The sequence below is a fragment of the Brassica rapa genome, chromosome A01 (assembly GCF_000309985.2).
Source record: "Brassica rapa cultivar Chiifu-401-42 chromosome A01, CAAS_Brap_v3.01, whole genome shotgun sequence".
Taxonomy (NCBI): Eukaryota; Viridiplantae; Streptophyta; class Magnoliopsida; order Brassicales; family Brassicaceae; genus Brassica; species Brassica rapa.
Window position 1 is genome coordinate 29,320,001 of NC_024795.2, and position 19,561 is coordinate 29,339,561.

The 19,561-nt window shown below is 34.3% G+C and overlaps 5 protein-coding genes and 1 long non-coding RNA gene across 6 annotated transcripts in view; 4 read left to right on the forward strand and 2 right to left on the reverse strand.

Annotated features, from left to right (window-relative positions):
* The window catches only part of LOC103842894 (protein SPIRAL1-like 3), a 209,522-nt gene that overhangs the window by 158,891 nt on the left and 31,070 nt on the right, over positions 1–19,561 (reverse strand). The window lies entirely within an intron of this gene.
* On the forward strand, positions 143–2,673 carry LOC103842962 (developmental protein SEPALLATA 2). Its single transcript, XM_009119650.3, has 7 exons — positions 143–697; positions 1,303–1,384; positions 1,545–1,606; positions 1,689–1,788; positions 1,884–1,967; positions 2,067–2,212; positions 2,315–2,673. The coding sequence occupies exons 1-7, from the start codon at positions 513–515 to the stop codon at positions 2,412–2,414; spliced, it is 759 nt and encodes a 252-aa protein (XP_009117898.1). The 5' UTR covers positions 143–512; the 3' UTR covers positions 2,415–2,673.
* Positions 2,935–9,549, forward strand: LOC103842942 (NAC domain-containing protein 60). Its single transcript, XM_009119629.3, has 4 exons — positions 2,935–8,306; positions 8,402–8,655; positions 8,729–8,959; positions 9,032–9,549. The coding sequence occupies exons 1-4, from the start codon at positions 8,114–8,116 to the stop codon at positions 9,368–9,370; spliced, it is 1,017 nt and encodes a 338-aa protein (XP_009117877.1). The 5' UTR covers positions 2,935–8,113; the 3' UTR covers positions 9,371–9,549.
* LOC103842952 (rhamnogalacturonan I rhamnosyltransferase 1) lies at positions 13,264–15,648 on the forward strand. The gene is made up of 7 exons (XM_033283922.1): positions 13,264–13,570; positions 13,674–13,741; positions 13,830–13,918; positions 14,002–14,457; positions 14,541–14,745; positions 14,818–14,975; positions 15,045–15,648. Exons 1-7 carry the CDS (start codon positions 13,264–13,266, stop codon positions 15,307–15,309), a joined length of 1,548 nt encoding a protein of 515 aa, XP_033139813.1. The 3' UTR covers positions 15,310–15,648.
* On the reverse strand, positions 15,740–17,836 carry LOC103842932 (UDP-arabinopyranose mutase 1). The gene is made up of 4 exons (XM_009119618.3): positions 17,447–17,836; positions 16,607–16,857; positions 16,356–16,524; positions 15,740–16,290 (listed from the first exon to the last, which is right to left on the reverse strand). The coding sequence occupies exons 1-4, from the start codon at positions 17,786–17,788 to the stop codon at positions 15,979–15,981; spliced, it is 1,074 nt and encodes a 357-aa protein (XP_009117866.1). The 5' UTR covers positions 17,789–17,836; the 3' UTR covers positions 15,740–15,978.
* LOC117132114 overlaps positions 17,585–19,561 on the forward strand; it is a 17,327-nt gene continuing 15,350 nt past the window's right edge. Inside the window, exon 1 of the long non-coding RNA XR_004455614.1 lies at positions 17,585–17,827. This is a non-coding gene — a long non-coding RNA (uncharacterized LOC117132114). The remainder of the gene's footprint in view (positions 17,828–19,561) is intronic.

Consider the following 19,561-nt stretch of genomic DNA (forward strand, 5'->3'; position numbering starts at 1 on the left):
GCGTCTCTGTGACACACGCGCATAACAAGAGAGAGTGAAAATGTTTTCTTACCTTTTTGTAAAAGAAGAGGACAGAGAAAGAGTAAAGAAGTAGAGAGAGAGAGAGAGTTGAAACACACCAGATACATCACCAAACCCTAATAATCTCTCATCCGCACAAGTATCTTATCTTTATAGCTTTTAAAGATTGACAAAAGCTTTCTTCAGATTCACAATCTCATCACACACACACAACCCTTCAAAAAAAGAAAGAAAGAACAGACAAAAGATCTAAAGAATAAACAAGAACCCTACTACAATCAAATCAAAACCAAACCAAGAAGCAAAAGTTTCCTCTTTATATTCTCTTCTCCTCTTCTTGTTCTTGAGAAAAATAGGGTTTGATTTTATTGTCCAAAAGAAAAGATCTTTCATCAGAAAAAGCAACACCAAACTCATGTTTGTGTGTGTGTCTGAATATAGATAAACATTTACATCACCTAATAAGTTTACATATAAAAGAAGAAGGAAAAATGGGAAGGGGAAGGGTAGAGCTAAAGAGGATCGAGAACAAGATTAACAGACAAGTCACGTTCGCTAAGCGTAGAAACGGTTTGCTGAAAAAAGCTTATGAGCTTTCAGTTCTCTGCGATGCTGAGGTTTCTCTCATCGTCTTCTCCAACCGTGGAAAGCTCTACGAGTTCTGCAGCACCTCCAAGTAATTATAATCCTCTCTCAGCATATGTGATAAAGTTATTAGATCCGTGTATAAATCTTTAAAAAAATTTAGATCTTGTGAGGTTTATCTTTCTTGATTTTGGTTCTTGATTACTTTTGACATTCTTGATGATGCTCAGGTTTTAAAATATGAACTCTAAGGTTTTGATTATAGATGGATGATTCAGTTTCTTTTAAATGATTGAATCTCGAGATCTGATCGCTTCTGCTTCTTAGTTTTTTTTTGAGTAGATTCGATATCTATAGGTTAAAGAAGTGTCATAATTGATATACCTATATGTTTGTCTGTAGACAGATATATATGTCTGATTAGAGATTATTAAAGTAGTTAAAGATTCACAGATTTCAATAAAATATATAAGATCCAACGTAGAATAATTTGTGGATCCATGCATTAACCAGTCTCTACTTCATGCAGATATTTAAGCACCAATGCAATTTAATTACATCTCTTTTCAATTATGAATTCAACTAAAATCTTCTTTTTAACGTTTTGATTTTTTTTTAGTTTCTTAATTCAGCCACTAAATTAATAATCAATAGTTTGTTCTTCTCATATTTATCTTTGATGCTTTGATCTTTCAGCATGCTCAAGACACTGGAAAGGTACCAGAAGTGTAGCTATGGTTCAGTTGAAGTCAACAACAAACCTGCCAAAGAACTCGAGGTTTAATCTTCCATATTAGTATTAACTAATTTTATTTGATATAACTAATTAGACAAATGCTAGAGCTTCAAAATTAAAGATTCATTGATTGTAATAATTAAAATAAAATTTTAAGTCAGTGATTCCAACATTAACGATCTCTTTGGTTGGCATTTTTCAGAATAGCTACAGAGAGTATTTGAAGCTGAAAGGTAGATATGAAAATCTTCAACGTCAGCAGAGGTATGTATGTATATATACATTAATCTGTATGCTAACATATATATACATATGCTTGGATTGATGTAAGTGTATGTTGGTGCAGAAATCTACTTGGAGAGGACCTTGGACCCCTGAACTCAAAGGAGCTAGAGCAGCTTGAGCGTCAACTAGACGGCTCTCTTAAGCAAGTTCGCTGCATCAAGGTGACTTAACTATTCCATTGTATATCTACAGAACACACTTGAATTGGTTTAGATGCCTGAAAAATGTCTGAAAAATGCTTGTTTCGTGTATATAGACACAGTATATGCTTGACCAGCTCACTGACCTCCAAGGCAAAGAGCATATCTTGCTTGACGCCAATCGTGCTTTGTCAATGAAGGTACGTAGATGGTGTTTCTCTCTCTCTCGTCTAGTCCCCATTTATATATAAGCCTGAATCTTACAATCCTCAACTATGCTTTTGTTGTGCATTAATTAGCTGGAAGATATGATAGGCGTGAGAAGTCACCATATAGGAGGGACATGGGAAGGTGGCGACCAACATAATGTTGCCTATGGACATCATCAGGCTCAGTCTCAGGGACTATTCCAGTCTCTTGAATGTGATCCCACTTTGCAAATGGGGTAAACCAAAACAACTTCTTTTGCCTTTGTTTTATAGAGCAACTTGGATGATAAACCATTAAACAGTTTGAGAAAGCTATGGTGTTGTGGTGTTTAAAACAGATACAACCATCCAGTGTGTTCAGAGCAAATGGCCGTAACTGCGCAAGGTCAGTCGTCCCAACCAGGAAACAACGGCTACATCCCTGGCTGGATGCTGTGAGTATGATACTTCTTAATTCTACCCTCCCAATAAGTATCTTTAAGCATGCATGCAAGCGGTGGGTTCTTGGTGATGAGGATGAGATGGGATTATATGAATATGTATGCTGCATAATTAAGACTTTTGATTTGTAGACATAAGTGGGCTATAACTATAATAGCCTTAAAACATATCTCTTCTGTTTTCAGAAGATGTTTGTGCCTTTTGAAACCTTGCTTTTATATAAATAGATTTGTAATGTGTGGAATGTTTATATTAATTATGTCTCATCTGGAAACTATACTATCCTGTCTTTTTATGATACAAAACGAGGCTAGGAATCCCAGAAACAGCTTGGGACAGAGGCAAATAAAACTCACACTGAGATTCAACAACACTCACAATGCCACCAAGTTCGAGCTTTTATTCCATTAATTCTAACGTACAAAACAGATAATTACAATATCTTACAGAGACAAGAACATGAAATAAAAGTACAATGGTACAGAGAGTTCTGCTGAAGTATGGAGTTTCTCTAGTTTACTACATTTTTCATTAGTTCGGTATGATATATTGTGTAGTAACTCTTCCAACAGTACTAAACTGTTGTAGAGTTTGAGTGTTTGTGCTTTTTAATATACTTCTTCCCAATCAATAAAGTCTCCATCAAGTAACTGCTCCCTGAAACACAACAGAGTTCACATTGTTTGACTTGGATTCTTCCCAAATTACCAAGTGTATACTCATATATGTAACAGAGAAGTTTAGCGAAAAACATTATTACCTGAGGCTTTCACAGAGGCGGACTAAAGCTTTCAAATCTATCCTTAATGCACCATCTTGAATCTTTGAAAGCATTTGAGAGGGTTCACACTATCTGCTAATTGAAATTCACACATCTCCTTCGATGAGAAGGCATATACACCTGAACTCAACACCAGAGTTCTGATTTCTTCGCTTATAATAGACACTCCAGTCTTGAGACGATGACTGGTCAGAGTGTCTAGGATCAGCATATCATAAGGCATATCCCATCTTCACCAGTTGAAAGTTTCTATATACAGAAGTGTTGTTAGCCAATACATATATGTGTAGAATTTGTACACCTTCATGCTTTGCAAGGCTTGCATCTTCTCATCTTCACTCTTTCATCTATTACTCTCATTCAAGCTAGCAGCTATTGCCTGCAAGAATAACAACACCATGTTTTTTTCTTTTTAGCAAACAGCTTCTCACATACATGTTAATATCTCAGTCAGGATTACAATCTTTACCTCTTCAAACATGCTCTTTGACAAATTCCTGGAGTTCATTAAGCAAAAAAAAATGATATACTCAAGCGTCATCATCAACTACCAAATTGTGATACAGCTGAAATAACTTTTGAATTCATCCTTTTGCTCTGCAGATAATTCTCCATCTTTATTATAGCACATGAAAGTCATGGTACATTTGTTCAAAAGGAATGTAAGGAACTCATTCCAGTTTCATTTGCTTCATTGGAATGATTTCACCCTTTGCTCCATTGATCGGTGAGATTGCTATCTCATCACAAAGCGGAAAGAGATACGATACAGAAAAAAAAAACATATATCAAGCTATAACTTACAGCAACAACTGTCGGGATATGGACAACTTTGACTACACCTGGTAAAGGACAATCTGAGCTGTAAATATGATTTAAAACAAGTTAAAGATTACTTGCTTCGATGTATACCAAATGTTTATATACTCCCTCTGTTTTTTAATATAAGTTGTTTTAGAGAAAATTTTATGTTCTAAATTATATGACGTTTTCGGTTTTCTATGTAAAATTTATTAATATTTAATGTTATATGCTCAATAATAACATACCTTCTATTTTATATTTGTGGTTAGGTAAATAGTTAATGATGTTTTTGTTTAAAAAATATAAAAATTAATGATTTTTTAAATTTATATGCACAGTTTTAAAATAATTTATATTAAAAAAATGGAGGGAATATTAGTTTTTTTAAACTCACCCTGCGGTCTTATCCTAGTTGTATAATATACTAGGGTCGGCCCGCTCTACGGGCAGGATATAATTTATTTGTGATTTAGGTTATTATTTTTTGTATGATTTTGTGGAGGCTGTTTTTGGTTTACATTTGCAAGAGATGTATATGATAATGATTTTTATCTTTTAAAAAGTTTTATGTGAGGAGGGATTATATGTGATAATATATATTTTGGCAATAGTTGTTTTTTTTTTCTAAAGAGTTGTGACATTGTTATGTTGTGTGGGCTTCAAAGGGTCTTCATGTTGTTTCTTTTTATGAAAATTTGATTCCATATTTGGTGTGTTATTTGTGGTTTGTAACATTTAAGTTCAGAAGGATTGGGTTGTGGATAATTTTTCTATGGTGTAGTAATAACAATCACTATATCAATTTTCGAGATTATTGAGAAGTGGTGGTATTGTAAAGATCATATTAGTTCCATAACATTTTTTTAATAATATAGAGACGTCACATAAGGGACATTTGATCTATCTCATCAATTGCCATCCCGAGACATGTTGGTTTTCTGTTCATGACGATCCATAAATTACCACAGTTGTTGTTTGCTAATATGTGAAGATGTTTTAGTCTTGTGTGGTGTTGTTTCAAAGTCAAAATTATTTATTTTTTTCCTAATAATAATTTTTAATTGTATTAGATTAAGTAAATATTTTCTTACTTAATCTCATACACCGACTTTTACAGTCATTCATCTGAACTGAACGGGTTTTGAATATTTTAAATTCTCTATGTTACAATTAAAATAAAAAGCAAAGAAAAACACATTGGTTAAGTATGTATAATTTGTTTAATAGTTTTCTCATTTGAGAAGGTTTGGTTATAGTTGTAGTTTGAATAGTTATTTTTGTGGTTACTTTATTTTATGGGGTTTTATTATGATTTTTCACTATTTTTTGCAATTAAGTAAATTTATACTTTGATGGTTGAGATGATTTCAATAGAAATATTTTCTTCTTTATTTTGGTAATATAGATATTTTGATTGGTTTATTTTATATTTTATACTTTCATTAATAATCTTATATCTTATCGTTTTTATTACGTTTCAATTTAAAATTTACAATTACAAACATTTTATTTTCATATCAGTATTAAATTCGTTATATTGAAACTCTCTTTGAAAATTCATGAAGTTACTACACTTATTTGCATATGGTTTCTTTAATGTGTTATTATATAAATACAGTTTTCATTTATTTTTTATTATTATTATTTTTAATTCTATTTTAATATATTTTCTCAATTAATTTTAAATTTTTTTTTAAGATTATGTGACTTATTCCATTTTAGTTGTAATATGCTGTTGTTAAAAAAAAGGTTGTAATATGCTACAGACATAACAACTATATGCATAATAAATATTATTTTAATACAAATAAGTAGAAAATGTTAAAATACTATATGAATTAATATTATAAAAAGAATAAAAATATTTTAGCATATAATTATAGGCTATCAAGGTGCATTTTTTTTTTTTGAATATTACTTTTGAAATGGATTTGAACTTTAGAGTCGATTTCTGAATATCAGGATAAAATTATATTATAAATTATAATTATTCTTCATGACTTACACAGATTTTTGAAAAGCTATTAGCAGTTTTTTGTTATAGATTTTTTTTATTACTTTCAATAAATTTGATCAATAATCTGTTGAAACCATTAACCTTTATACATTTTTCTGCACACATCGGTTAATGCCACAATCAGAAATCTAAAGTCAAGAATAAATATATGTGTGTTACGATAAATATATTTTCATAGGATATACATGTATAATCCAAATTAAGCTGCTTTTTTGGTTTTGGAATGTATAAAATTTACATGCTCTTGCTTTCTCCAACTTGAAAAGGCAATGGTACATACTTTGACGCTCTGTGTTTCCCACATTGTTGAAACGCTCAATCTTTTTGAAAAGGCAAGATTAAGATCAAATTGTTGTAGCTCCTTTAACGCTTAGCAGGTTTGACTACACCGACTGAGACGGAAGCTGCATTCCTCCTCCCACTGTCCCAGCCTGAAAATGTAAACCATGATAAATAAATATGTCAAATCAAATTGAAGAACTTAGTAGAGAGATTTGATCAGTTACCTGAGTAGTTGGCGTAGTGATAGAGACACGGATATATTTTCCGTTAATGGTTTCCATCATTGATGCATTGATAGCTCTCCATGTTTTGAGCTGGATATTGGCAAATAGCTATGAATACATCAAGAACTATGTTTCTGGTGTGAGCACTGAATCCACCTAAAGAGCCTACAACAGCAGAGTGCCAGTGAAATTCTTGAGCATATTGAGCTCCACCAAAGCAGTCACACTCGTTTTCAACACCTTGTTCATGATCTCTCTTCTGATTACTGCCTCACAAACTAAAACTGATATAAATGAAGGTTACAAAAAAATATAGTGCCATGTCGAGACATCAGCTCTTGCTTTCTACTATGTCTAATAGTTTTTGTTTCAAGATCAGTATACGCAGAAGAAGTATAAGAGACAGATTATTAGAATATTAAACTAAAAACTCGCAACTTTCCAATGAGATTTAAGGTTGGCTTAACTTGATACAATGCTTTGATTGCTGGAATCTAATTCATCAACTTCAACCAAAGATCTAGGGAGGATAAACCCAAAAAACCTAATCAACAAACAAAATTGAATCTATGGGTGAAACAAATATTGAGACTGAAAAATCAACAAACCGAATCAACAAACGTAATATGTTTAAAAATACGATTCATCTTGTGTTTTAAGAAAGGAACAACTTTAGTTCCCAGAATCTGAACAGAATAGATGAGGTAACTTTACACCTTGATATATCAGGAACTGTGAGGATGCTGCTCTACGGCTGAATGCTTACCCTTTTATAGGAGATAATCACCGCCTGGATGAAGGATAAGAATCATTGAATGCAAGATCGTGGTTGTAGTGGGCATGAAGAGTTACGCTTTTGTTAATGGCGTTCAATCAATTCGATTGGTAACAGTTCCGAGGTTAAGAATAGAGACCAAAACGACATGAAGAGATACCATTGACTTTGAGATTACTGAGAAAGAGTCAACGCACACGCAATTTCAGAATCGCCATTGATGGTATACGGAACCATACCTTCAATGACGAACCCTAACAATGTGAAGATGTTGTGGAGACGGGACCATCATTTCTATGGAGATCGGCCCAAAGAAAATTATCTATTACATATAAATTATACAGTTTTGTCTAAGCTCATTAAAAATCCGACAGCCAAACAATTTTTAAATAGAACGCAGAATATCATTGGCCTGGACAGGTGTCGAAACCACAGAGCACGAATTTGTGACCTGGATGCTGAGGTGACTTCACCGGGAGAGATAAAACTCTCTTTTATGTATAAAGATTGGGTTCTGTATTCCTTCGTAGCTTTATTATTTTCTAGAGATGGGAAGCTGAGCCCAATTGTAGTATAATATACTATTGGATTAGGTAAAAAAAAAACAAAAACAAAAAAAACAAATTGAGTGAACGTATGATGATGTGGCAGTTGTACGTAGATTTTCACTGCCGGTGCAACAGCTGTTCCAGTTCCCGAGAGGCAGGCAGTGGAATCTTATTTGCTTCTCTATGGCTTTTCACATTTCCGAGAGACTAAAAACACCTTTTGATATCTCTTCTCGCCAGGCGTCCATTATTTGTAGTAATAGATATGGCGGAGGCTTCCAGGGATACATCGGTGGTGTCAGTGGCGGTTTCCACGGCGTTTCCTGGTTTCAAATTCTCTCCGACGGACATCGAGCTTATTTCGTATTACTTGAAACGAAAGATGGATGGCTTGGAGGGGTCCGTCGAGATTATCCCTGAGCTCGATATTTACAACTTCGAGCCATGGGACTTGCCTGGTTCGTTCGGTCGAGTTTATGTTTCTCTGTTATATAATTTTTTTTTTCCGTCTTCTTGAACTTTTCAAAAAAAAAAAAAAAACAATTTCTTGCAGATAAATCAGTCGTTAAATCTGAGAGTGAATGGTTCTTCTTCTGTGCTCGTGGGAAGAAGTATCCACACGGTTCACAGAACAGAAGAGCAACCAAGATGGGATACTGGAAAGCCACAGGCAAAGAACGTAACGTCAAGTCTGGTTCTGAGGTTATTGGAACAAAGAGGACGCTTGTCTTCCACATTGGTCGTGCTCCTAAAGGAGGAAGAACGGAATGGATTATGCATGAGTACTGCATGATTGGAATATCCCTAGTACGTAATTAATTTCTTATATTTCTTTTAATTTCCTGATTAGCATATGCTTCTTTTTAATTTCTTAAAATAGGACGCGCTGGTTGTTTGTCGGCTTAGAAGGAATACCGAATTTCAAGGAGCTACGACTCAAAAGCCGCCAAGTTTATCACTTGACAAGAACAAAAACATGCAAAGCGAACCTGTTTCAGAAAGTAAGTCTGGCTGGGAAAATAATATGTTTGATTATTACTTATCAGGTGAATCAGGGCATGAACTACTCAGTGAAATAACTGAATCTTCGCAATCTTCACATAATCCACAGGTTTAATCTTCTTCTTTCACCAAATGGTTTACGTCTTGATTCATAATCTAAGTGTACTTACGATGTTTCTAGGTTCCTAGTGAAGAAGATTTCTATGCGGATATCCTGAGGGATGACATAGTGAAGCTAGATGATCCGGCAGACTCCGGTAATACACTAATTGATGTCCCCAGGCTTCAATCAGAGTCCACAACCACGAGGGTCCTGCCTTTACCCAGCATGGTAGACAAACAAATGCAATCACTGCTACAGAAACTGCCATTACAGAATGACATTGGTGAAGAAAACAACATATCCATGTCGAGTTGCTTTATTGGTATTTACTCGATTAAGTCCATCAACCGAGCGAGGTGGGACGTTGTTGCTTGGGTACTGGTTATGATAGCCGTGTTGGTGTTTTATCTGGTGTGACGACGTTGAAGAATTGCATCTTCTTGGCTGTGTTATGTCTTAATGTTGAGAGAATATGATGATGTTAGGCTTAGTTTACATCATCATTCTCAACATTATGTATATTTATATATGTATGTATGTGCCGTAAGTAAATTAAACTTGAATGTGTCAAAAGAGATGAAGCTCTATTTCAGGTAGATTTCTATCTTTAGAAATACATCGTAAAGAAACAGCACCCACATAAAATAGCACATGGAAGTCATGGTACCTTTGTTCGAAGGGAGGGTAAGGAACCCATTCCAGTTTCATCTGCTTCATTGGAGTGATGTCATCCTCTGTTTCGTTGAATGATGAGATTGCTATCTTATCAGATGTTGATCTGCAATACAAGTTCGATGGTAAAATTAAGAGTGATTTACGCTAATGGGATTGCATATCGCGTTACGCACCCCACGTCACTAAATAATAATGCACCAACCACGTTCACGTACACACAAACCCACTATTTGTTTGCTAAATTTATTAACATGCACGTATCGATTTTCCATGCGTATGAAGTGTATAACTAACATCTATAATATGTTTTATATAATTTATTTATTTAAATTAGACTATGTTGTGACGCTGTGGTCGGGTGATAAAGAAACACGGAATTGAGACGCTAACACGTTTCAGGTTCGACTCATCTGTTATACGAAACTAAATTACAGTTGTTTCTAGACATCTACATCCATACTTTAGAGTTCGTTTGAATGTCCAGAGAAAAGTCTATCCGTGAATTGCATCTTTCTTTGGGAGAGTAGCCTGGATCTATCTATGAGTCGAGATACTTCCGGATTAATCAAAAAAATATATATACTATGTTATATACTATACACATGTACATATATAAATAGTTTAATTAGATTTTGAACCGGACATAGTCATTAAATATGCAATGTCGCGCATTGCAATACTATGATGAGACTTCAAGCATCAGTTCCGCTGGCGAGTGTCTTTCATATTAAAAGCCTTCTATAGCTCTAACCACAAACTAATCCGTCATAAAGTTGGTATCACTCACGAAAATAAAATTCCTTGTCATGTCGACAACATCAATTTTAAACTTAGTTCTCCTTTATGCGTTCGATAAAATGTAGAATAGTATGTAAATTATGGATTATTTTATTTTCCTGCTGTATGTTTCTGATAATACAAGCTTTGAGTCTATTTAAGATATATAGCCATATTATATACGAAATTTATGTGTATATATGTGTATGCACTCATGTGACAATAATTGTAACTTGAGAAAATAATAAAATACAAACAAAACAAGCAACTCTTCTGGTCACGGGCCTTTGTCCTTTATCTCTTATTTTGGCGAATTTTCTCAATCCTCATATTAACCATGTTTTGCTTTTTAAACTATGTTTTAGTTATAGTTTAAAACTGAATTTATGTTTCTATTTTTTATGCGCACTAGAAATTCTGTTAATATATAGTAAAGTATAGCACATTAACGATATATACGCATGAATCAGAAACTTTCTATGACATAATCATTCTGACACTAATTATGCGACTTGTCTGATTAATCATTCCATCATTTCGCGTTGTCTAATGTAAATATGATTTTTTTTGTTCATTTGCATGCTGCATATGTTTTCTAAAATGTATATTCATTTCATCTCTAATGTTTTCTACTTCTTTAAGCTTTAAACACTGATTGTGCAACTCATGAGACATAGCTTATAATATGTTTATTTTAATTGAATTAATTAATCTTATAAGAAATTTACCGTTCTCTAAAATTTATACCTCTACATAATGTTTGGTTTTTATGGTTTTCTTTTAGTGCAACCAAAAATAACTTACTTGTTTACTGGTTTAGTGGTCGTCACTCACCAGTAATAGACTAATAGCTAATCAATATACAAATTACAGATACCTAAGAATATTTCGACTACTTAACATAATTGGATTTTGTTTTTAATTTTGAATAAATATCAGTTTTCTGTTTCTGCGTCATCCGAGCGAGAATAGGGGAATGAGAGCTGACCATATGTAAGACTGGTACGGGACAAGACTTGGTGTGATATATGAAAACTTGTTACTTAATTTCCTAATAAATCCTACTTAAATACAAATAATGAGTTTGGTTATTATATGTTGACAAAAAAAAAAGAGTTTGGTGATTATATGTTGACAAAAAAAAGAGTTTGGTGATTAAAATATACAAATTGATTAATGATTTGGTCAAACAAACTTCAAAGTTTGTCTCTTTACATCCCCATATGTAAGCTTTGTGAGAAGAAGAAAAAATACTTATATTCATTAATAAGTAATCAATATAAAATCTGAACTTATAAGAAAAAAAATCATGTAAATGTAGTATTTAATCGTTTACATATAATAAGATTAACTGAGAGCTTGATTGGTTTTCCCGCTATCACCCGCAAACGCAGCTTTTGCGATTGGTAGCGGTTGACAGCGTTTCGAAACAATCATACAAACTGCTACAAATCGCTTCAAACCGCTCCAAACCGCTCCGAACCTCTTAAAATCAAAAGCTAGTTCCAGCTAGCGTTTGCGGTTGCGGGCGGTTGCGGGAGGATAATTTTTTTTTCTTTTTTTTTAAAAACCATATAAATACAAAAATAAAAATAAAAATAAAATTTTTAAAATGGAATTATAAAAATACTAAAATATATCTATTATATTTTAATTAATATTATAAAATTTTAAAATAAAAATATTTTTTATAATTTAAAAAATTTAAAACTATAACTTTGAAAATATAATTTACATATTTATTATAATATTATGATTTTTGATATTTTTATAATTATATAAAATGTAAATATTGTTAATTTATTATTTAACCGCTGCTGTATTTGGTAGTTAACCAGTCATAAGTATCCCGCAAACGCACCAATTTCTAACCGCAGAACCAGTCGTACAAATCTCTTAAAACCGCTAGAAACCGCAACCACCCGCATCCGCAAACGCCCGCAGCCGCAATCGCAACCGCTGCGTTTGAACCAGTCAGACCCTGAATCAAAGAAAAAGATTAACTGAATCCGCGTAATTTGAAGATTTTTTTTTAGCAATAATATTTATGGCAGAGCTAATATAACAATGGCTCCAACTGTCAAAGACAGAAAAGGCTAACAAAACGGTCTCAAACAAAAAAGACAACCGACAAAAAAAAAAGACAGTTCACTTGTTTTGTCTTTGATCCTTTGTAACTAGAGAAAGTTGTAATCTTTTTCCTCCCACATTATTTGTCTTCATCATCTTCTTTCTTTCTTTCTTCCCAATCTCTCTGATCACTAGCTTCGATTCAGTTTCCGTGTTCTTCGGTGGCGGATCTGCTCGAAGAAAGAAGCATTCTATCTAGTCGCATTCTCTCTCCACCCAACTCAAAAGTCTCCACCTTTTGATTGCGGCTTTAGTTACATCTAAGCTTAAAGCATCGCCATTGCAGAGTTTCCTTTTTATCTGGAGAGTTAGCTTCCAAGTCTACATCGAAATTGAGATCTGTTTGTGCGTTGAGAGTGAGAGTTGTCGGTTCATAAGCACGGATCAATCTTTGATTTTAGTGGTAATTGATTAGTAGGAGAGAGAGAGAGAGAGGTCGTGTTAATCCCTCCGAGATGTGGGGTTGACTTAGTGAGAGATTCTGGATTTTTCCGAGGGAGTAATAAATGTTCTTTCCTGTTTTTACGTCGTGATTACATATTTTGAGATCTGGGCTCATTATTACAATCACAGCAGAGAGAGAAAGAGAGAGAGAAAGAGAGAGAGAGAGAGAGATTCTTTCTTCTTATCCGAGGAGACTTATTCTATTTGTTTATCTCCTGAGAGCAAGACTCAAGGTTGCCTCAAGATTAGCTAGGAATCTGTTTTGGATGAATTCTTCTTGAGTAATGTGTGAAGCAGAGAAGTTTATATACCACAAGAAGAAGCTCTTATTAGAGATGAAGGTCAAGTTTCTAGGAGACAGCAAGTTGAAGAACTCCTTGGTTTCCAAGTCTCGTATGAGCCTTTGGATGATCCGTGCTATCACCATACTGTTGCTATGGAGCTGTTGTGTTCATCTGGTGGCGGTGGGAGGGATGTGGGGACCTAGATTGTTGAAAGGATGGCCTTCTTGTTTCAACAGTCACCATGATCTCCCAATGGCTTCACAGGAAATGACTTCTCTTCCAATGAAAATAGCCCTCCCTCCTAAAAGTAAGTAAGCTTTGTTTTGCTTTCTGGTTATGTTAGCTTTGTCTGCAACACTCTTTGAATGTCTTAAAAAATTTCTTTTATACTCTTTTGTTTTGACTCTCAGGGCTATATCAGAACAATGGCTATCTTATGGTTTCTTGCAATGGAGGACTCAACCAAATGCGAGCTGCGGTAATAAGATCACAACTAATCTATTTGCTTTGAGTCAATGAATCTTTCCGGTAGATATGACTTTTTGGACTCTGTTTGCTTTCTTCAGATATGTGATATGGTGACTATTGCAAGATACATGAATGTCACACTTATTGTCCCAGAGCTTGACAAGACCTCTTTTTGGAATGATCCTAGGTATAATTATTATTCCTCATCCATCTCACTCTGAGCTTATTTTACTTCTCTTGAAGTTGTTGATTGGTTTCTTATGTGGGCAGTGAGTTCAAAGACATATTCGATGTGGATCACTTCATAACTTCTTTGAGAGATGAGGTTCGTATACTCAAAGAGGTTCCTCCAAGACTTAAGAGAAGGGTTGAGCTTGGCGTTTACCACACCATGCCTCCTATCAGCTGGTCCAACATGTCCTACTACCAAGACCAGATTCTTCCACTGGTGAAGAAGCATAAGGTCTTACATCTAAACAAGACCGACACTCGACTTGCCAATAACGAACTTCCTGTTGAGGTTCAGAAGCTGAGATGCCGAGTAAACTTCAACGGGCTTAGGTTCACTCCAAAGATTGAGGAGCTAGGTAGAAGAGTGGTCAAGATCCTGAGGGAGAAAGGTCCCTTTCTCGTTCTCCATCTCAGATACGAAATGGACATGCTGGCATTCTCTGGTTGCTCACATGGTTGCAACCGCTACGAAGAGGAAGAACTCACAAGAATGAGGTTATAACAAAAAAAACATTTCATCTTGTATTAAAAGTTCTTAGTGGTATTGATGTAATCATTCTTTTTTTTTCATTGATTAGATATGCTTATCCATGGTGGAAGGAGAAAGTGATAAACTCAGAGTTGAAGAGGAAAGAAGGTCTTTGCCCATTAACTCCAGAAGAAACAGCTCTGACGCTGTCTGCCTTGGGGATTGACCGTAATGTTCAGATTTACATAGCTGCCGGAGAGATATACGGTGGTAAAAGGCGGTTAAAGGCTTTAACAGACGTCTTTCCCAATGTGGTTAGTAGCTTATTGTCTGAAATATTCACTTATAGTGTCGGTAACTGATGAATCTTTGATTTAAATAAACAGGTGAGGAAAGAAACTCTGCTGGATTCCTCTGATTTGAGTTTTTGTAAGAACCACTCTTCTCAAATGGCTGCTCTTGATTACCTTATCTCTCTGGAAAGTGATATATTCGTTCCTACTTATTATGGGAACATGGCCAAAGTTGTGGAAGGTCATCGCAGGTAAATCATTTGTTGCTAACAATAATGTTTCTTTCATCATTGGCTAATGCACTTAATCATCATCCTCAGGTTCTTGGGGTTCAAGAAGACGATTGAGCTAAACAGGAAGTTCTTGGTCAATCTTATAGATGAATACTACCAAGGATTAGTGAGCTGGGAAGTGTTCACGACCAGGGTGAAGGCCTTTCACGCTACAAGAATGGGAGGTCCAAAGAAGAGGCTTGTGATACCAAATAAACCAAAAGAAGAAGACTACTTCTATGCTAATCCTTATGAATGTCTCCAGCTATTACATGAGAATGATAGTGGCAATTCACTAGATGAAACCATATGATCAGAGCCACCACCATTGTCCTACATTTAGATTTGGCAGGACATGGATGGGTGGATAATGGAGTTTATCTATGGGGATTATATCAATCTTGAGGATGAGATTCTTAAAGAGGTTATGTAGGGTTCTTTGGTGTACAGAGACATCTGAAGAGCTTCTGTGGATGTAGAAGGAAGGCTCTGAAGTTTTCATTGTAAAGTTTGCAGACTTGTCATTTTGGCACCATCACCTCCTCATCCATGGACCTGCAGTTTTGTAGCTGAAAAATAAACAATGCAGTGTATAATTATGTTACACATTATTAGTTATTTGATTAAATAAATAAGTGTTCTGTTTCTTATCCATTGATGAATAAATTCAGATTAAACGGTATGAACTCAAAAATTAGATTGTCACAAAACATATGAACTAACACAAGTAAGATAACACCAAAGACTCAAGGAATATATATGATTTTATTATTGAAACAAAAAGCTCAGAGGATAGATTGTATCGGTCTTAAATAGAACTACACACCATCACTATTTAAATAAACTCTGGCAACTTTAAAACGAACTGAATAATCACCGGAAAGTCAGAAAAAAAAAACAAAACGGGGAAGGAAAGAAGATAGATGAGATAGGTTAAGCTAATAACCAAAACTGCGGTGATAGTTTTTTTTTTCTCTGCTGCTCAAGCTTTGGTGGCCGGGTTAAGCTCATCCCAAGCTTCAATCCAGGTGACCATAGCATCAGCAAGCTTGTCAAAGTAAGGATCAATGGCGCTAAGCTTCTCCTTCACCATCTTAGACAGTTCAATGTAGCATTGTTGAACCGTCACAGCTTCTTTTGAGAGCTTTGCGCTCTGGAAGAAAGGAATGATGTCCTCCTGCCAGAAAATTCCCTTGTATTCCTTCTTCAGGTTCACAAATGGGTTGCTTGCCTTGCTGTGATAAATGTAGGGCAGACCTGTCTTCACTCCCAATCCCAAATGGTCACAGATCACCTAATGAACAGACCCATAAGTATTCAAATATAGTCATAAAACTTTGAAGGAGAATGGGAAAGTACCTTGACACACCATCCAGCCCACATATCGTCGTAGCGACCAATAGGCTGACCATCACCCATGAGACCAAAGTACATAGCCGGACCGATGAGATCACGGTCAAAGGCTAAGTTCATACCACACATTGGGAAAAGTGTTCCCTTTGGGATGGTCATTACAGCATCCACATACCTTCACAGTAATGCCATTTAAGCATATTGTTAGCTAATAAAGATTCAAGTAAAAATGTTGAAATAGGATGTTAAAGTAGTACCTTGTGTTCCTTTCTTTAGGCTTCACAAGTTGGGTTGGGGCATCGTAATCAGGGATGTTGAGCCAGAGACCGTGGGAGACAGCAGTGGAAACACCCTCACGGAGACTGAAAGGGTATCCACGGACGAAGTCAGCACCTTCACGGTATGGGTCGTACAAGGTGTTGAAGAAAAACGGAGAAGATGGGCAGAGAAGGTTCTTGATGTGTTGCTCAAGTGCGTTCACTGCTTTTCCAGATGGATCCTTAGCAACCTATAACACATGACAACAACAACAACAAAAAAGAATATAAAAATAAAGAAACGATTATTCAAATGCAGCTAAAACTAGAAGAACAAAAAAGAAGACTGTTACACGTGACAAAACCAACACATTATGAAAGCAACATCAACAATACTAGAATCATGGTGTAACTGAAAACTCAATTCCTTAAACAGGGGAATTAAAAGTTTTGGACTTTTCTTTGCCTTTGTAACAACAGTGACATGCAAGAATCTTGTGAAGTTAAACTGCTATGACATAACATAGATAGATTGATCCAACAACAATGTCATCACTAAACATAAGAGATCATGAACGATTACAATCAATGCCCACGAAGCTGAACTATACAATTCCAATTCTGAAAAAAACAAAAACAGATCAAGAACAATCCAAGCAGAAGAATGTATAGATCTAGATCAAAAACAGTGTTTAATCTACCGACATTGTAACCAGGCCTCGCATGGACACAACATAATACATAAAACACACAACATGAAACAGAGATCTATAGCATTCAGACAAAACAGAACGAACTAAAAAAAAAAGAGCAAACTTTGAGAATTTGAAGGAAACTTACGAAGCAATCATCGTCGATTGTGAAGATGTACTTCTTCTTAGACACCATGTAACCGAAGCAGCGACAAGCCGAGTCCTTGAAGGAGATGCACGAAGCTTTGGGACCAAGGATACGGTTAATGTCGTTCCTGTTGTAAAGCTCGTAATCGAACCCTTCAGGAACAGCAATGGTCTTGGAAGGATCTCCGTCCTGGACGATGATGAGATGGTAAGGCTGGAGAAAAGGTCTCCACATCTCGAGGAAATCGAGGTTGCGGATGGTGGGGATCACGATGTCGAGCTCATCCTTCAGCAACGCAGTGTGGTTCAACGGGATTCCAACGGTATTCGCCGGTTCAACCATGATTCGATTGATTGAGAATTGGAGAAGAGAGAGAGAGAGGTTTGAAATTGTGATGAACTGGAAGGAGAAGACCGTCGAGTGATTTTTATAACAGATCCGGCACGTGCGAGGTATTCTGTGTGAGGTTTGACACGTGGTCGATTAACACTTGTTCCAACTGGTCAATATAAGTTTTATGGTGAGAAAGTGAAAGACTTTCTATTCTGTGGGAGGCAATTCTTTTTATTCGGAATTGCAAATATTAATTTGTGTTACTTTATTTTTTATTTTGACAAAATTAATTTGTGTTATTGGCTCTTAATTCATTGATTAGCTCTTAATTAAGTTCAGACGTTTAAAAAGAACAATCCATTGATTACCTAAATATAGAAGTTTATCATCTCCTCTTAAAAAAAAATATTCAGCAAATTAATGTAAATTATTATCCATAATTTAAAAATATTATTCAGTTCTTAAATTAATTTTACTAGATATATAAACGTATAAACTTATTCTTCATAAAAAAATTATGTAATTCACAAAGATTTTTTTTAAAAAAAATCAAAAATTTTAATGATAGAAATCAAAAGATTACGATTTATTTTTATTTGGTATAATACTTTATTGTGAATTTTATCAGCAGTTACATTTAGATATATTCTTTTTAGATTTGTATGTTCTTATTACATCTTTAGTTTAAAGTTTTGTATCAAGGAAATTACTTTTCACCTTTGAAACTTTCAGAAATAAAACTATTTTAATCTAAAATCAGTTCATTTATAAGATTATAATGATAAACATCAAATTCATCAGCAAAAAAAACGTTTAAGATAATCATAATAAACAATACTATGAGAATGAATGATTGATTATTAGTTGCTATCGTAATTGTGATAGAACATATTTTGTTTTGTTTAAATTGAAGTATATTTATTTGAAGTGCATTGCATTAGTTTTTAATACTTCTATCCGTTTGAAAATTTAGAATAAATGAAAAGTTAAAATATTAGGTTTACCTAATGCTATAAAAGGACATCAATTTAATTCATTTGTGTTGATAATTGTATCTAGCTTGACTAGTTACATTAACATTAATTGTATCTATGTGAATTTAAAGATGGTAGATATAAAACCGAACAAGATTTTTATTATTTTTGAGTAGAGTGTAATATCAATAAATGTGTTAATTAGCATGCAACTAGGCATTAAAAAAATATTGTCGTATCTTTTGAAATTTTCTCAAAATCTATGTGTTAACCCTTACGAAAATATTGAAATTTTGATAAATACTGAAGCATATAATCTTTATTGTTGTTTTAAAATTTCAAACCACATTCTACATTTGTATTAACGTATTCTAAGCTCTTTTTCATGGTATATGGGAATCATTATAACTTTTTTATCAATTAATTTAGTAAAATTTGATAATACTCTCTAAATCGATGGACTAACCATTATAAAATTGCTATTCTCTAAAGAAATAGAGATAGCAAAAGTTTCAAACCTCTTTGAACATCATCATATATTAGTGCATGATACAAATATGCATTAAAACAATATTGTCGTATTTTTTGAAATTTTCTCAAAATCTATGTGTTAAAACCCCTACGAAAAATATTGAGTTTTTGGTAAATACTTTATATATTGAAGCCTATAATCTTAATAGTTGTTTTAAATTTCTAACCATATTCTACATTTGTATTAACATATGCTATAACTCTCTTTCATGGTAAATAAGCATCGTTCAATTCTTTTTATAAATTAATATAGTGAAACTTCATATACTCCCTAAAT

Excerpts from the sequence above, each read along its gene's own strand:
- LOC103842962 (XM_009119650.3), top strand. The coding sequence starts at position 513 with ATGGGAAGGGGAAGGGTAGAGCTAAAGAGGATCGAGAACAAGATTAAC. Across the intron at positions 1,607-1,688 it reads AATCTTCAACGTCAGCAGAG|AAATCTACTTGGAGAGGACC; the intron begins GTATGTATGTAT and ends ATGTTGGTGCAG. Across the intron at positions 1,789-1,883 it reads AGCAAGTTCGCTGCATCAAG|ACACAGTATATGCTTGACCA; the intron begins GTGACTTAACTA and ends TCGTGTATATAG.
- LOC103842942 (XM_009119629.3), top strand. The coding sequence starts at position 8,114 with ATGGCGGAGGCTTCCAGGGATACATCGGTGGTGTCAGTGGCGGTTTCC. Across the intron at positions 8,307-8,401 it reads CGAGCCATGGGACTTGCCTG|ATAAATCAGTCGTTAAATCT; the intron begins GTTCGTTCGGTC and ends AATTTCTTGCAG. Across the intron at positions 8,960-9,031 it reads AATCTTCACATAATCCACAG|GTTCCTAGTGAAGAAGATTT; the intron begins GTTTAATCTTCT and ends CGATGTTTCTAG.
- LOC103842952 (XM_033283922.1), top strand. The coding sequence starts at position 13,264 with ATGTGTGAAGCAGAGAAGTTTATATACCACAAGAAGAAGCTCTTATTA. Across the intron at positions 14,458-14,540 it reads GAAGAACTCACAAGAATGAG|ATATGCTTATCCATGGTGGA; the intron begins GTTATAACAAAA and ends TTCATTGATTAG. Across the intron at positions 14,976-15,044 it reads GTTGTGGAAGGTCATCGCAG|GTTCTTGGGGTTCAAGAAGA; the intron begins GTAAATCATTTG and ends CATCATCCTCAG.
- LOC103842932 (XM_009119618.3), bottom strand. The coding sequence starts at position 17,788 with ATGGTTGAACCGGCGAATACCGTTGGAATCCCGTTGAACCACACTGCG. Across the intron at positions 16,858-17,446 it reads CAATCGACGATGATTGCTTC|GTTGCTAAGGATCCATCTGG; the intron begins GTAAGTTTCCTT and ends CATGTGTTATAG. Across the intron at positions 16,525-16,606 it reads CCTAAAGAAAGGAACACAAG|GTATGTGGATGCTGTAATGA; the intron begins GTACTACTTTAA and ends ATTACTGTGAAG.